This window comes from Python bivittatus, unplaced genomic scaffold (assembly GCF_059951505.1).
Source record: "Python bivittatus isolate LINGU-HERP-01145 unplaced genomic scaffold, Pbiv_v1 ctg000350_np1212, whole genome shotgun sequence".
NCBI classification, from domain to species: Eukaryota; Metazoa; Chordata; class Lepidosauria; order Squamata; family Pythonidae; genus Python; species Python bivittatus.
Window position 1 is genome coordinate 42708716 of NW_028277074.1, and position 17755 is coordinate 42726470.

General features: G+C 36.0%; 1 protein-coding gene across 5 annotated transcripts in view; it reads left to right on the forward strand.

The window, feature by feature from the left end:
* The window catches only part of UBE3A (ubiquitin protein ligase E3A), a 53269-nt gene extending 38732 nt beyond the window's left edge, over nt 1-14537 (forward strand). For all 5 annotated transcript variants that reach the window (XM_007428639.4, XM_025166903.2, XM_088145013.1 and 2 more), the window contains 9 exons: nt 1487-1797; nt 3079-4340; nt 8049-8193; nt 9466-9671; nt 10607-10771; nt 12035-12190; nt 12283-12356; nt 13457-13600; nt 13751-14537. In XM_007428639.4, the coding sequence (XP_007428701.1) occupies nt 1487-1797; nt 3079-4340; nt 8049-8193; nt 9466-9671; nt 10607-10771; nt 12035-12190; nt 12283-12356; nt 13457-13600; nt 13751-13871 (2584 nt within the window). In that variant the 3' untranslated portion in view covers nt 13872-14537. The remainder of the gene's footprint in view (nt 1-1486; nt 1798-3078; nt 4341-8048; nt 8194-9465; nt 9672-10606; nt 10772-12034; nt 12191-12282; nt 12357-13456; nt 13601-13750) is intronic.
* The last annotated feature ends 3218 nt before the right edge of the window (nt 14538-17755 follow it).

Genomic DNA, 17755 nt, shown 5'->3' on the forward strand with positions numbered 1-17755 from the left:
CAACGAGTTGAGTTTAGACCAAAATGTTCTACTTTGGTTTCATCTGACCTTCTCCCAATCCTCTTCTGGATCATCCAAATGCTCTCTAGCAAACTTCAGACGGGCCCAGACATGTACTGGCTTAAGCAGGGGGACACGTCTGGCACTGCAGGATTTGAGTCCCTGGTGGCATAGTGTGTTACTGATGGTAGCCTTTGTTACTTTGGTCCCAGCTCTCTGCAGGTCATTCACTAGGTCCCCCCATGTGGTTCTGGGATTTTTGCTCACCGTTCTTGTGATCATTTTGACCCCACAGGGTGAGATCTTGTGTGGAGCCCCAGATCAAGGGAGATTATCAGTGGTCTTGTATGTCTTCCATTTTCTAATTATTGCTCCCACAGTTGATTTCTTCACACCAAGCTGCTTGCCTATTGCAGATTCAGTCTTCCCAGCCTGGTGCAGGTCTACAATTTTGTTTCTGGTGTCCTTCAACAGCTCTTTGGTCTTGGCCATAATGGAGTTTGGAGTGTGACTGTTTGAGGTTGTGGACAGGTGTCTTTTATACTGATAACAAGGTCAAACAGGTGCCATTACTACAGGTAACGAGTGGAGGACAGAGGAGCCTCTTAAAGAAGTAGTTACAGGTCTGTGAGAGCCAGACATCTTGCTTGTTTGTAGGTGACCAAATACTTATTTTCCACCATGATTTGCAAATAAATTCTTTAAAAATCAGACAATGTGATTTTCTGGATTTTTTTTCTCATTTTGTCTCGCATAGTTGAGGTATACCTATGATGAAAATTACAGGCCTCTCTCATCTTTTTAAGTGGGAGAACTTGCACAATTGGTGGCTGACTAAATACTTTTTTGCCCCACTGTAACTCCAGAACAGGAATTGGCTATGTCCTTGACCGTTTTTTATACCTTAATTTCCATTACTTATATTAGGGAGATGTATTGTTTTCTGACTAGAAGTTGCACTTGACATGCACTGATTGATTGATTGAATTTCTGTCCCACCTTTCTGTTTCTTCAATAGTCAAGGCAGCTTACAGGAATAAACTACTATGAACTACATTCCAAGAAGTGGTGGGTGGACAGGTCTAGGACAAAATAATTTCATTTCATTTCCACATATTTTAATTAAAATTGCATAGAGTGAAGACAGTTACTTTTGTATCATGGCCCTTAGGCCTTAGTTTAAGGATCTCTTCCTTAGATCTTTCTTACTGAAATGAATTGGATGTCAATGTTCAATAAAGCTTTGTCTAAGAAGTACTGCTTTCTTAAACAGTTTACATTTTTTAAAAAAACTAGACTAATCTATGCAGAATTCACACATTATATCTTATTTTAGGTAATAGGTGCATCTTATATTTCTAGATCTCTTAAATTGAGAGAGATTACTCGAGAGCTTCACTAATCTGTGCTTGGCTGATCAATTGAATGAGCTTGTATATGTAAGCCATACTAATCCTTGTGCTTACTGTTTGAATGTTTGGTACAGGAAGCGAGCAGCTGCAAAGCATCTAATAGAACGCTATTACCATCAGTTAACTGAGGGTTGTGGAAATGAAGCCTGCACGAATGAATTTTGTGCTTCCTGTCCAACTTTTCTGCGTATGGATAACAATGCAGCAGCCATTAAAGCCCTCGACCTTTATAAGATTAATGCAAAACTCTGTGATCCTCATCCCTCCAAGAAAGGAACAAGCTCGGCTTATCTAGAAAATAATTCCAAAGGTGCCCACAACAACGCCTGCACTGACAGAAAAATGAACAAGAAGGAAATGCAAGGTCCAAGAGATGACTTTAAAGGTAAGCCATTACAGGATGTTCAGCAAGGAGGCAACATTGCATACACCTTATATAGTCTGCGTGTATCTTACCACGGAGCAATTTGTTATCCTGACTGTATATCATAATAACCGGAAATTGACCATTGGAGACGTTGGCTATATTTTTAATGTTAACAAAAAAAGCATCTCTTCTCCCTTCTGGCATAATAAAAAAAATATGTGTATATCAGGTTAGGATCATTTATTCCTTCATTCAGAATTTGGAATCAGAATACTTTTAGAAGTCTGAAAAGTAAACTTGAGCTCCATAACTATCTTCTTGAATGGTAGTATTGTCTCCTCTATTATAGGGGAATAATATTGTTGAATAATACTAATCATCACTGTTGATTTGTAATATGCTTACATAATCATAGAAATAAAGGAAAGGAAAAACCATCACAAATTACTAGGTATAGCTTATACCAGTATGTGAGAATATATTTAATTTTTTGACAAAAGAATATTTGTCAAATTAAATATTGCATTAATAATTTAGCATAATTTAAAATATACTTACACTGACTATGTCAATTTGTTTACAAATAATAACCACATTAGGCCCCATTCATACTCAGTATGACAGTGTGAGAGATTTAGCTCTTTCACTGTGTCTTTCCCATTGCCAGTCACTCCATTGTTGTTTGCCCTGATTTTAACTGTAGTTAAATTGAGTCAAATAGCTACGAGCAGGTTTTCTAAATGGAAATATAACATCCCCCCACCCCACATCCTGCAAACTTTGATTACTTCCTACAGGGCTGGTTAGTGTGGTGGCATTACCCTCTTTTTTTTAAAATTTAGTTGCATGTAGTTGGATCCCAAATTAAAGCATTTGCTGTTATAATACCATTTAAGAAGTTGGGTTTTTTTGAGTAAGATGAGCTCTGTGGCCTGCAGTAAGAAAAGGATGGGTACCAGACTGCTATTGAAATACCTGAGTTTATGTGGCATTCCACACTGGAGGTAGATAGCTTATTCTAACTATAACCTTTGTGGTCTCTCCCTACTTCCTGACCTTCTTCCATCCTATCCTTTATAATATTTTTTTGTCTTTGGAAGAGGAAGAGGCAGAACCTATATGGGTGGTAGCAGGTAGTATGGTGTACAGTTTCTGTAAGTAGGAAAATAAGTTGTGTGTTCTGATTGCAGAAGTTGTTGATTTCTGTTGAAGATTGTAAATAGTAATTCTTTTAATTCTATGGAGATGTATTTAACCTGACCTCAAAAATATTTTTTGGTTTTCTTTTTAAATATGTAGATGTGACTTTTTTAACAGAAGAAAAAGTATATGAAATTCTTGAACTATGTAGAGAAAAAGAAGACTATTCTCCTTTAATCCGTGTCATTGGGAGAGTATTTTCTAGTGCCGAGGCCTTGGTACAGAGTTTTCGAAAAGCCAAACAGCATACCAAGGAGGAATTGAAGTCTTTACAAGGAAAAGATGAAGATAAAGATGAAGATGAAAAAGAAAAGGCTGCATGTTCTTCTGCCATGGAAGAAGATTTAGTTGCACCATCATCATCGTCATCATCATCATCAAGAATGGGTGACAGTGCACAGGGGGATAACAACCTACAAAAATTAGGCCCAGATGAAGTATCTGTAGATATTGATGCAGTCAGACGGGTCTACAATAGATTACTTTCTAATGAAAAAATAGAAACTGCCTTTTTAAATGCACTTGTGTACTTGTCACCCAATGTTGAATGTGACTTGACTTATCATAATGTGTACTCTCGAGACCCTAACTATCTCAACTTGTTTATTATTGTTATGGAAAATGGTAATCTTCATAGTCCTGAGTATCTGGAAATGGCACTACCATTGTTTTGCAAAGCAATGAGTAAGTTACCCCTTGCAGCTCAAGCAAAATTGGTCAGACTGTGGTCAAAGTACAGTGCAGACCAGATTCGACGAATGATGGAAACTTTTCAGCAGCTTATAACCTACAAAGTCATAAGTAATGAATTCAATAGTCGTAACTTAGTGAATGATGATGATGCTATTGTTGCTGCTTCAAAGTGCTTAAAAATGGTTTACTATGCAAATGTAGTAGGAGGAGATGTAGACACAGATCACAATGAAGAGGAGGATGAAGAGCCTATCCCAGAATCTAGTGAATTAACTCTACAAGAACTGCTGGGTGAGGAAAGAAGAAATAAAAAAGGACCTCGGGTAGATCCTCTGGAAACAGAACTTGGCGTAAAAACTATAGATTGCCGAAAACCACTTATCCCCTTTGAAGAGTTTATCAATGAACCACTGAATGATGTTCTAGAAATGGACAAAGATTATACATTTTTCAAGGTAGAAACAGAAAATAAATTCTCCTTTATGACATGCCCCTTTATATTGAATGCCGTTACCAAGAACCTGGGATTGTATTACGACAACAGAATCCGTATGTACAGTGAACGTCGTATAACTGTACTCTACAGTTTAGTTCAAGGCCAGCAGTTAAACCCATATTTGCGACTCAAAGTGAGACGTGATCACATCATAGATGATGCACTTGTTCGGGTAAGTGGCTTGATATATAAAAAGCACTTGATTGCTGTTAAAAAACAGTAATAACTAGGAGCCATAATGTTTTGTTAATTTTCTCTTAGGTCTTCTGGGCATATTCAAAATGATATATATCTTAAAGAATTATTGTACACACTAGATAGAATTAGAGACATTTGGGACTCCCTTAAGTACAAAGCCTTTGGTCCAGTAGAATGAAAAACATTCTATATTCTGCTTGGTTTCTTTAAGTATGAAACAGTATTCACTTTTAACTGAAAAAATTGATGATAGTTTTTCTTTTGCTAAGACCAAAGCAATTATCTATGGACATTTCTACAGTATTTTGTTACAGTTTTTATTCCAAGGATGATTTTTCAAACAGAATTTAAGCATTTTGAAGTTCACTTTACATGGATGAAATTATTGCACTGCATATTTATGTAATTTTTAAAAAATAAGTTTGGGATATATATGATAATAACAGGGGGTTAACATTACAACCCCATCATATCAATACATCCACAGACAATGTACTCTTAGTGATACAAAGAGTAAGACAAGAAAACTGAACACTGTCTTGTTTGTTTTAATATGGTCTTGGAAAGCATATTTCTTGAAAAACTTATATTTCCGTTCAGGAAGTTTCAAAACTTACAGGACATATTTTTGTTTAGAGCAAATTGATTGCACAAACTAAAAATGGACCCTGGCATCATATGAAATCTTGTTTATATTTCACTTCACTCTTGTGTTCTAGATGTCTAAATTTCTCTTTTCAAAATTAATTCTGTATTCAGCAGTGTAGTAGAATATACAGGTAGTTCCCCGTTTAAGAATGAATTTCATTCCCAAGGTCTTTCCTTAAGTCGAATTTATATGTAAGCTGGAACAGTATTATTGTATAATACTGTATAAGTAGTATTGTGTAATTAACTCAAACCATTGTGTTTTTAACTCAAATTTTGCTATAATAGGCTCCATTCTTAGCTATGGGTCATCCTTAAACCAGGTGTTCTTAACCAGGGGACTACCTGTATATAATCAGAAATGTTGTTTGCCTTCTGAAAGTAAATGTTAGCTCTGTTTTGGATATGAACCATCTTTTTTGGATTTTTTTTTTATAATGAGTACTACAGTTTTGTTAAACCATGAAACTTGCCAGTTATTAATTCTGATGGAGTCCTTAAATTTTCAATCTTTAAGTATTTGCTATTTGACTTAGCTGATTTCCATTTCTTAATTAATTTTCTCTATATATTTTTTAAAAAACATTTTTTTCCATTTTGCAATCCAGTAATTTTGTTACTTCTCTGAAAATGTAGATTGAATAGATTAATACATAAAGTGCTGAGTTCTTAGCACTGTGTTAAGCGAATGTTTGTTCAGCCTTAATTTAGGCTAAATTGCTTATTGTCACACATATGTTAATCCAAAAATCATGGTTTATTTATCACAATGACAGGGACTCCTGAGTTTGCTAAGTAGCTTGGTTTTGGCTTAGTGCAGTGTATGAACCTTGACACTATACATGCATTGGGATTATAGGGTATGTGCTCACTTAGAGCATATAAATTATATTGCCTGTCTGGATATGTTTGTCACTTGCCTTATTTGCACACAGCTGCACTCAGTTGAAGCTGTTTGTCCATGTCTTTCTTCAGTAAAAATGACCCTATAAACAATTTCAATTATGTATTACCCTGCTTAATTGTTTGATCGTATTCTTCATGTTTGTATAATTGCTCTGTTTTTGGGGGGTGAACTGAATGAGATCTTTCTATAATGTAAAAGTTAAATAGTTCAGTTTTAATGTTACTTGTAAGTGTGAGATTTTCAGTTTCTGAAAATACAAGCAGTGTTAAAGGAATTCTATACAGGTGCCTCGGCAAAGCAGTATTTGTGAAATGTCTAGAGTTCAAAAGAATGCATAGCACCTGTCGCTGACCAGACAAAACCAATGTCCCTTTTCAGTTTTTGTGCAGGGTCACCCATCCTGTCATCAATGCAGCACAGCAATTAACTTTCACCTGAGCCCCAGGACTGCCCAGTGTGACTTCAGCACTCTTATAAGTAACGTCCAGGTGCTCATTTGATGTTTCCTTAAGTATGCTTTACACAGGGATATGTCTGTGCTTCAGCAGTTGCTCACTCTCCCCCATGACTTAGTAAACATCAAATCTGAAAAACCATAGTCTGACCTGGTCTTTACAGTCCATTTCTTCCAGCTATAACCTCTCTGACTGGATGGCTTCTTAGTACAGAGAGCATTAGTACCAAACTTCAGCCATGGCATTTGGCATGTAGAACTGAGCAATAGGACTGAACATAAGCATATTAATATTAATATTCTTCAACAGTATCAAAGATTGTGTAAAAATCCAGGTCATATCTAGCCATTAGTCATCAGAATATGTAGAAATCAAGATTCTTAGGTCTGGGAAAAATCTACATTCCATTTCAATGGTGCATTCCTAAAACAGGAGAAAGACACCAATAATAGACAAAGCAAAACAAAAAAAGGTTTTGCTTATTGGTATTTTAATATATGACTGGATCCAAATAATTCAGATTCATTGGATATATCCTCAGATTCATTGAGTTTCTTGCACCATACTTTCCTGAAGTGCTCCTCAGCCCAATGGGACTCATTGAGTGTAGGGGGAAGAGGTCTGTCACTGTGTAACTGTGTAAATTGGAGAGTTCCATGGTGGTAGTGGACACAAAAGTCCTCCCCCTCTCCCCCTTATATTATATTATATTATATTATATTATATTATATTATATTATATAATATAATATTATATTATATTATATTATATTATATATGGTATGCACATACATGCATACATATTATATATTAGCAATAACTTAATGATTTGAATGAACAGGTACAAATTGTTCAGTTGAATGGCTGCCAAACCAGCTAATCTCTGATCCTACTGCATTTTAAATAGTTACTAGATACCTAGATGTCAATCATGACTTCTGATGATCTGTGATGATGCTGTGTCTTTCCTTAAGTTCTTTGTTAAAGTTGATTACCACCACTATCACCCCAGACTACTAAAAGGCACACCAAGACCCTGTGGGTTATTTTTATGTTGGAATTTAAGTTTTAAAAATGCTATATGTCCAGAATTTGAGGGGTGCAGTGTAGAAGAGGAAGAATGAAGAAGCCTGCAGTTCTGGAACTCTCTTCAAGGAAAGTTAGTTACAGCTGACAGTAGATGCAACCTCTTGAAAGCTAAGCCTAAAGTGAAGATTGGGAAAGTTGCAGATAGTGATACGACCATTTGATTCCCATTCTTTGGCAGTAATCTAATACACAGTTTGTAAAATGAGTTACTATTTTAGATGTCCTTGTTCCATACCAATCTCATTGAAATGTCACCTATTTGGTACAGTGCTACCATGCTTCTAACCCTTCAATTTCAACCCACTTAATTTAATTGCATGCTTCTTGACAAGATAAGCCAAAAATAGGTTGTCTGTCCCTCCCCTTGTAAATTCATTATGAACCTGTTCTCTCTAACAGAGTAAATTTATTTATATTATAAATATTTATTACAGCTATTCCCAAAAATGAAGTCCCAGTATTTTCAGTGTGGACATTAGAAACTATTTTTAAGCTTTGGTATCGTGTCTTTGGATTTTTTTAAATTAAACTCATATCCAGTGATATGAACTCACTCAAAGATTATTTTGTTTCTCATCCTACAGTTAGAAATGATTGCAATGGAAAATCCAGCAGATTTGAAAAAGCAATTGTATGTAGAATTTGAAGGAGAACAAGGAGTTGATGAAGGAGGAGTTTCCAAAGAATTTTTTCAGCTAGTTGTAGAAGAAATCTTCAACCCCGATATTGGTAAGTAAGTAATTTTCATGGTTAGTGTGTGATTAATTGCACTCCCCACTATTTTGTTGTCATTGCATGTTCTTTGCTTAAGTGATTGAAGTGTTGTACCAAGACTGGGGAAACCCAGCTTCAGGTCCACCCACTTGTCATGGAAATTTGTTGGATGATGTTGGGCCACACTCTCAGCCCAGCCTCACAGGTTTGCTGTTGTGAGGATAAAGTGAATGAAGATCTCCATGTAAGCTACTTTGAGCTGATGCAGGGAAAAGTGAGATAGAAATCTACCATATAAATAGAAGATTCACCCATGGCGTCATTGGGTGGAATCTGCTGGCCTCAGATAAAAATGAAAATTGCCATAGTCTCATTCTTGAAATGTCTTTGAGTTTTCATATGATCTTATGAGTTTTGGGCCATTTTTAATTTGTTTAGATGTTTAAATATTTGTATTAATACCCACACACACACATGTGTGCATGGTCACATATTGTGTGAAATCACATGGTCCTGATTACTGGCTGAACTGATTGCTAACTCTTGCCCTGACTGAATGCTTTTGCTTTGAATCTGTTTAATACGGAAGATTGAAATTACTCGTTTTCTTATCTCAGAAAACTTTGCCTTCTAATCGCTCAGTGATGGGTGGTTTTTGTTCAGATTTTTTTAAAAAAAATTCTGCTTCAGCAAAATTACATAACATCCTTCTAAAAATGATATATGCCGCTTTTGCATGTAAAAGACCAGATGGAATGTCCTCTTCAGCAGAAATAGCTTGCACATTTGAAGCTAGTTGCAATTTAATATTTTACCTGAAATTTTAGGAAGAACGTTTGTGCAAGTTGTTTTTGACATACAATGTTCAATGTGCAGTTTTACTTCATGCTTCCTTCCATTCTGCTTTGTAAACAGGTTCAAAGGTTTGGGACATTTTTACTATATCATTTTTCTGAATCTATAGAGTGTTTTAAAGATGCACACAAAAGCCTTTTGTCACTCTTGATAGAACCCTCAACTGTTAGTCATGTACTCGCAATGCTCAGCTTGTAAAGTTCTGCTCGTTTAAAATGGATATTAAGAAATGATGGCGGCTTTATCATTTTGAGCCTTTACATGAAGTGCAGATGTAGCTATTCAATGTGCAGAGCATTACGTTGTAAATTAAACTCTGACGAAATACAAATGGATTTCTAAAGTGAAGGGTTCATAATCAAAAGAAGTCTTGTTATTTAATTGTTCTCATTAAATCAGTAATCATATAACATTGTTTTTTTTCCCCCATAGGAATGTTCACTTACGATGAGTCCACAAAATTGTTTTGGTTTAACCCATCCTCTTTTGAAACTGAGGGACAGTTTACACTGATTGGGATTGTATTGGGCCTGGCTATTTACAATAATTGTATTCTGGATGTCCATTTCCCAATGGTTGTCTACAGGAAATTAATGGGCAAAAAAGGAACTTTCCGTGATCTAGCAGACTCTCATCCTGTAAGTCCTTTTCAGTTTTCCTACCGTTTGGAAGTCTGCACTTCAGTGTTGTTATTTTTTAAACCTATTGATACTATAGCACTTTCTGAATGTTTACCTGTGTATGTGTGTACAAATCTCTTATTTTAATAATTGTGACAGCCTTGTAAAATGAGGATCAGTATTGCCTCAGAATTTCATACAGGAGTATAATTATTTGCCATAGCCATGCACTGTTATTTGTCCAGGACTGAATTCAATATCAACAGGCCAAATTTAGAAGACACTGCCATGACCAGCAGTGATGTAGCTATGGAATGTATCTTGTGGCTCCTCCCCAGGGGTACATAGCTACAAAGCAGTTTTTTTGTTATTTGCTTTTAAGTTGCCATGTAATCTTAACATTGCATGCTAGCTTGTTCCAGGTGATAGAAGCTATTGGGCCACCTGTGCAGCCACAGTTTGAGGAGGGAAGAGCTCCCAGGTTCGTTTGCTTCTGAATCATAGTTGGCTGTGATTAAGTTGTCTGTACACTCCCAATGTTGTGTACATATTTTAAATAAAAAAAACTGTATATCTGATTGGACAAATGGGTGATGAGTACTTTAAATCTCCTTTGTGACTTTTTCAGCCAAAATTGTTATTTTTTTTCCAGCTATTGGGAGCAATATTTTCCCAGTATATGGAAAAACAGCTTATAAAAGGTGGTTTCATTTTTTTTTAAAAAAAGCATCCTTTGGGAAAAAGACCAAATTAAAGCAGTCCCTTCTTTTTACTCCTTCTCTGATCAAATTCTCAACCTCCAGCTGCTTTTAATTTAATAATATCCAAGTGACTGTTACAGGTGGGTGCATGCGTATAACATCTAGCTTGGCTTTTAGTGTTTGAACACATTCTATGCGTCTTCCTTCTTGTACTGCTTTTTAAGGCTACATGAAATATATTTACTGTTTTAGGTTCTCTATCAGAGCTTAAGAGACTTGTTGCAGTATGAGGGAAGTGTGGAAGATGATATGATGATAACCTTCCAGATATCTCATACAGATCTCTTTGGTAATCCAATGATGCATGATTTAAAGGAAAATGGAGATAAAATCCCTATTACAAATGAAAACAGAAAGGTAATATAATATGGCTGCCACCAATTATACAGTGATTACCTAAGTAAGTAGTATTCTAAAAATGCAGAGATAGCATATTGAGAAAATACATTCTACAACCTGTTTGTGTTATGCAAATTTCTTTTGCAAAATCTCTGCTTTCATAATTTGCATTGTTTTGAAGAATATAATGAACCACACCACAGAAGGGACAAAAAGGTATATAGGGCACTGAAGTCTACTCCCAACCTTATTTTGCTTGACCTCACTAAGTATTGCCACAAGCTTTCAAGTAGAGTTTCATAAGAGCTAGAATTTTACTTCAGATAACTGAAGTCTGTGCCTGACTGGAAGCCAAATTTCCTTGGTGTTTCTAACTGCATTTCTGAGGCATCATGGCATTCATGATGTGCACCGGATTGGTTTCCTCTATAGGCATTGAGATTACAACTGTCAGAATTCCCAGCCATTACCTAGAAAGCATTAAATTGAGGAAGGATGATAATACTGGGTCATAGGGGTTCTCTGAGCTTGGTTTTTCATTTGCAGATATTTCATTACCTACCTAAGTACATATTTAGTGCTGAAGATGTTACCAGGTGGTTAATGAAACATCTGCAAATGAAAAACCAAGCTCAGAATCCCAGCTACCCAAACTCCAACCCTATATTCTCTACCATCAGAAGGATGGTATATAAGGAAAAGGACCATGAATGCAATTTGTGTTTTGATGTAAAATAAGGGATTCTGACTTCTTAATGTTGCAGTATTTTTGAATTTAAAAGTAAAGTAAGAGAATGTCAAATAATGTAAAAGTCAGGAAAAGCACATCCATAACTTTATTAGTTACCATTAAGTTCAGCTAAGTGACAATCATAATAACTAGTTAGCATGTGAGGTGAAGAGGCTACTCTGAATAAAAATATATCTTGTGTTAGATAGTAAGGTGCTCCTTTGTTAAGGAATCCAAAGCCACTAATCATTGACAACTTAGCTAGTGATTTTAAGAAAAATTCTAATAACTTCATTAGACTTGGAAATATTTTCAGCCTTATAGAGGTGAATGGTAAAAAGAAAACATGTTACTTGTTTGCAAAATCATTTGAACATTGTGGAAGCAGTAAAGTCTTACAGATTTGTAACCATTGGAGCTACTAAAGAGGGGAAATTTCATATCTAGTTTTTGAGTAGACAGTGGGAAGAGCATACTGCTCTTTACTTGAGACAAAGGTTCATACTTGACCCAATAAAGAAGCTTGGCATTGTCTGCTTTTTATTAAACAGGAATTTGTTAATCTGTATTCTGACTACATTCTGAACAAATCAGTGGAAAAGCAATTTAAGGCCTTTCGAAGAGGATTCCACATGGTAACCAATGAATCTCCCCTAAAATATTTATTTAGACCTGAGGAGATTGAATTGCTTATTTGCGGAAGTAGGGTAAGGCATCTTAATTGCACAGAAAACAATTTATTGGTTTTGCTGTTTGATGCTAAATTGTATAATGGTGATACAGTATGTTCTGTTTACAGAATCTAGACTTTCAAGCCCTAGAAGAAACCACAGAATATGATGGTGGCTATACCAGAGATTCTCTTATTATTAGGTATGGGGACTAAGCTTTTCCGTGTATAGCTATAGAAAATGGTACTTATTGTTCCAAACAAGTCAAGAGAATAGCCAAATATGATACAAGTCTGGCAATTTTAAAAGAGGGGAAAACTTAAAGGCCTCCAGTCCCTTTAGCTAGACTCTGAAACAAGGAATTTGAAGTGATGGGGATGGGTGCTGAAATAAAAGTAACAAAGAATAGGAGTGGTCTCCATTTCCTGTTTTTCCAACTGCCAGATCCTGTAAAGCATCAATTAACTCTTTGTGTGCATTCATAGGGGTCACTGTCAGTCTCTTTGCATCTCAGAACTTATTTTTTTAGGTCTCGTGCATGAGTAACTTGCGTTTCATAACTGCCTTGAGTTTTTGATAAAGTTAGTTGTGTCGGCATAGAGTCCTCTTGGGGCTTTCCAAAAATTAGGGCAAGACCAAGCAGTCTCACCATTCCTATATCTTCTACCAGCTAGTAGTGTATGCATACTAGCACTTCAACAGCTCTTGGACTATATGGGGAAAATGTTAGACATCTCTTCTCCAACCAGTGAGCAAAGCTGTCTTACTCTCAACAAATGGTGCTTTATTGAATTGGTGAAGGCAAGCAGTTTGCTTCCCTCAAAATAAGGTACTAAGAAAGTTACCAGTGCTGCTTGAAGTTGGAATCTGGTCACAATAAGATCCATGTGGACTTATGAGATACTCTGCTTATGCATCATAATTAGCCTGTTTTAGTCTGCATATATAGAGGGATTTCAGACTTGATAGTCAGTTGCATATAATTTTGAAATGTCCCAAGCAATTATTCCTAAAAAAAAAACAATAAATCTGAGCTGGGCTCTCTGCAGTCTATATATTTCTAGCTGGACTGAGGTAACCAGACGTCCTTTTGTATAAGATAACTTAGAGATTATGTTTTGCACAAGATAGAAAACTATATTTTATATTATATTCTTGTATTGGCTATTTCTGAAGCAAATGTCACAAAGCACAATTTTATCCAAATTATCTCTAAGTGGATATTTGTGTCATTTGCATTGCATACAATTTCTTTTTTTTTTCTTTCTTTTTTTTTTTTTTGCTTAATTTTCACTTCTACAGGGAATTTTGGGAAATAGTCCATTCATTTACAGATGAGCAAAAAAGACTCTTCCTCCAGTTTACAACAGGTACAGACAGAGCACCAGTAGGAGGACTTGGAAAACTAAAGATGATTATAGCCAAAAATGGCCCTGACACTGAAAGGTAAACTGTTTTAAAATTCAGAAATAGGTAGGAAATGTAGTTGAGCAATAGGCTTTCAACTTCATTCCAAACGAGGATTACAGTGAAAAATAAAACATGGACAAAAGATTTCATGGCAATTCTGAAACTCGGCTCTTTTCTTTTCTCCAGGTTACCTACATCTCATACCTGCTTTAATGTCCTCTTGCTTCCGGAGTACTCCAGCAAAGAGAAACTTAAGGAGAGATTGTTGAAGGCCATCACCTATGCCAAAGGGTTTGGCATGCTGTAATGAATTAAATAATAAAAGGGATAAAGCAATTGGTGGCAATGGTGTCCCTGTCCAAAAATCAAGAAGAGAAAACCCACAAAAGGCCATAAGTTATAGCAAGCAAGCTACCGTAGTCACCTGTGCTTGGGCCTCCCTTCTTCACTTGGGGACTCTGGGCTGGAACAGCAGATTTCAGCTGCTTCTATGAACAAATTATTTTCTTTTAGCGTGAAAGTGTTACATATTCTTTCACTTGTATGTACAGAGAGGTTTTCCTGAATATTTATTTTAAAGGGTTAAATCACTTTTGCTTGTGTTTATTACTGCTTGAAGTTGAGCCTTTTTGAGTATTTACAAGAAAACAAAACTGTACTCTCCCAAGGAAAATATTGCCATCATTTGTAGATTGTGTAACCTTTAAGTATGTGCTACATTTTTGTCCCAGTTATCAAATCAAAATCAGGAACTGTACTTTTTGAACAGTTTTGCTTTTGAAACTTGAAGTCTTGGAAAACAAAATGGTGTGATGCAATGACTGCTGTTCTAGCCCCCAAAGACATTTGTGGAAAAACATTAGAATCAATAAAGATGGAAGGGAGAACTTGGAATGTTAAATTACAGCCTTGAGACCTTTACTTTTAGCCACAGCACAACAATTAAACAAAAACAAAAATTCATTTCATTATATATGTTGTCTTTCACATGTCTTGTCTTGTAGCATACCGTGTTTTTAATTAGCAAGATTCCTAGCTATATAGCAGCGTAAACATAGTTTGGGCTTTTTCTTTTTAAGGAAAATGTTTACTGGGAAAAGTGCATTTCAGCCAAACAACTTTAGAGTAGAGGAAAATGTGTTGTGGGAGAAATCAGAATGTTGGGTCTATAAACAAAAGCATGTGAAGTGCACTTAAAAAAGAAACTATGATTTCTCTTATGTTGATACTTTAAATAGACAATCCGGTCTTCCCTGCAAGCTTTTTTTTAATGAACTGCTGTTCCTTTATCAAGGCATATGATCAGTGCTGCAGCAAGGGGATGCCTTTTTTCCTCCTCATCTAGCAATAGGGGAAAATAATTTTTTTAAGGACAACTTTGCATTGTAATACTCCACGTTATTCATTGTATGTGTAGAAAGTAAATCCTAAAGTCACTTCTGTCTTTTACATGGCATATCATAGGTTCGGAATGTAAACCTTTATATCAGAGGAGGATACCTCACCTTTCTACAGAGGGTCCCTACACGCTGCTCATTGCTGCTATTACAGTATGAATAAAGGGACCAGACGTGCTTAACCAAGACAACACAGTTGGTGTTCCTCTCACTGCAAGTGTCAGCTGATGTGCAGAACTGGGATTGTGCCTTGGTGATAGCCATACCTGCACAGCAAAGTGGTTGGTGTAAAATTGGTATTAGTGAAAAAGACTAAAATCTGAAATCATTGGAAGGGGAAAGTGTCTTTCAGGATTATTTTAAAAAATAGTAATAGAAACAGGCAACTGTTCTGTACCTATAATGTCAAATAAAATAGTGATGTTTTCCACTGTGGTCCAGTGACAAAGAAAAAAAGTCATTTTCTTAATATGATATTAATTCTGAATATCATTGGAATTTCTTGGTGAGGAAGTATAAAATTAAATTATAGCGCAGAAAGACACTTCAGTGCTTAGTGTAAAGCTTTGCCTCACAATCGGTACATTTGAAACTGGTTGATGGTTTTCACCACTCAAGCATTTCTTGTCATGAGTGGAATTTTTACTCATGTTAAAAATGCAAGCAGGAAAGAAGCAAAGTATTTCATTTTTGTGGTCGCCTGCCAATAATTTTGAGATACATATTTGAAAACACAGAAGTTAGAAAGCAGAAACTGAGCAGCTGAAATTCTTTTCTAGTTCTTTTAGAGCAGGAACACTCCTGATAGAAGTTTATGCATCAAAGCTGTCTTGTAATTTTCACTTGTACAATAAGATGTACATAGCTAGCATCCTGTTTTCCACTTTCAAAAAAATGCAAGACTTCATCAGTACCCCATTAATTGAAATTCTATGTTAATCTGGAATCACTTATAGTAAATATCTCATTCTTACATAAATGAAAACATTTGCTAATTTCTTTTATAAGCTAAATGTTTATATCACACGTACCGTCAATGTACTAAAATAACAGTTGTGGGAATTCTGAGCAATGAACATCCATTCATGAGTGAAGTAAATGGCTGCTGAATTGTCTAATATGGTTTAAATTACATGTTAGAACAGCTTCCTAGAATTAATTATAGCAAGTTTAGAAGAAATCTTCATCTGAGAACTCTGGCAAGCTGCAACCAGTCAGAATAAAGAAAAAAATACAGGAAACTACTCTCTAGATGTTGCTGAACATCACCTCCCCAGCTGAGAAAGCCATGGAAATGATGTTACAGAAACAACAGGTCAGAAGCATCCCTTAAGCCCTGAGAATTAAAATAATATTAGGAAGAGACGCAGGCTGGCTCCTCCCTGACTCAGTGGGGGGTATACAAGAGTGGGAAAGTAAAACACAAGCAGACTTGCAAGATGGATGTCAGCCATACAAGATAGACTAGCTCAAGAAATTGATTTCACAGGAAGCCTGTGATATTACTGAGTTAGGCTAGAGTCTTCCTGTGGAGTTGGTTTCTGAGCTGGTCTGCCTTGTAGGGCTGACACCAGCATTGCCCATGCTGTCTTAAATTGCTGAGAATTTTCCCAGGCTAGTTATTTTGGGGTGATCACCTTGATGCACTAGATCTATTGATTTTTTTTATTAGGCTCATGCACAGTCTAAGTATGAAAAAAAAATAAGCTTCAGTTTTATTCCAATACCAGAAATCCATCATGGACTAAACTCAAGAGGGAATATCCACTGGGGATCAACTTAAGAAAGAGCCATCTTTTCATCCCCAACATGGCACACATGGATAATGTGCCCACAGGCATTTCCTTTGGTGCCAGCCTGGTCTCCTTTTCATATTTGGAAGGAGGGAAAGTATACAGTTTTCTGAATACCCTTAGTTTTCATTTTTCATTTCATCATAGGCCTGTAAGTGTTCGAAAATAAAATGATGGGTGAGTATATCCCAATACTTTCTAAACGTGCCACCCTGCCTAGGAAAAAAAGCGTATGAAAGTGCAGAATAACCTGTAGACTCAAAAAAAGGGTTGCAGAGAGTAAGTTCATCCACTGGCTTTCTGGGAAATCAGTTTTGTGGCACATTATGGCCACGGTTATATATGGGCCAGCCATCCAAACCACTTATCTCCCTTGACCACAAACTGACTCACTGATTCAAACATTTTTAGTGACCCCTGTTCTAGCGCACATGATGTAATAAATGAAAATTCACAATCTAAACAATTTAAATGTTTACCAGGATTAAGTCTCAACTTGTTTTCATTTACATAAATCAGATATTTGCATACTAACAGAGACAGAAACATAATATAGTAGTAAATCACAACTATTCCAAGAAATAGCCCAAGATACTGCATCCAACTTCTTCCTTCACAAATTTCATTTTGCATGCAGTCAAGAAACTGATGCATAACGTGCAATGTCTTTGGAATTTAACTGCATTGAATTCTTGAAAACCATAAGAAAAAGCAGCTTGATGAAAAGGACACCAAGAAGAGGATTCCAGCATGCCTGTATTGTTATTTTTGCTAAATGGTCAGATCTGATATGAACATATCAAATGTTTCATATTAAAAGAAGAAGACTTTCTTTATACTGTACTAGGGCTGAAATTCCCCATTTTAAATTTTGCTTCAAATTAACGCTCGTATTTTAAGCAATAATTATATTTCTTTGCAACCATGGGGTTTAAATGCATGCCGTTCTTCAGTAGAAGTGATCAACCTTTATTCTACGCCAGTTGTCACCATTTAGATTA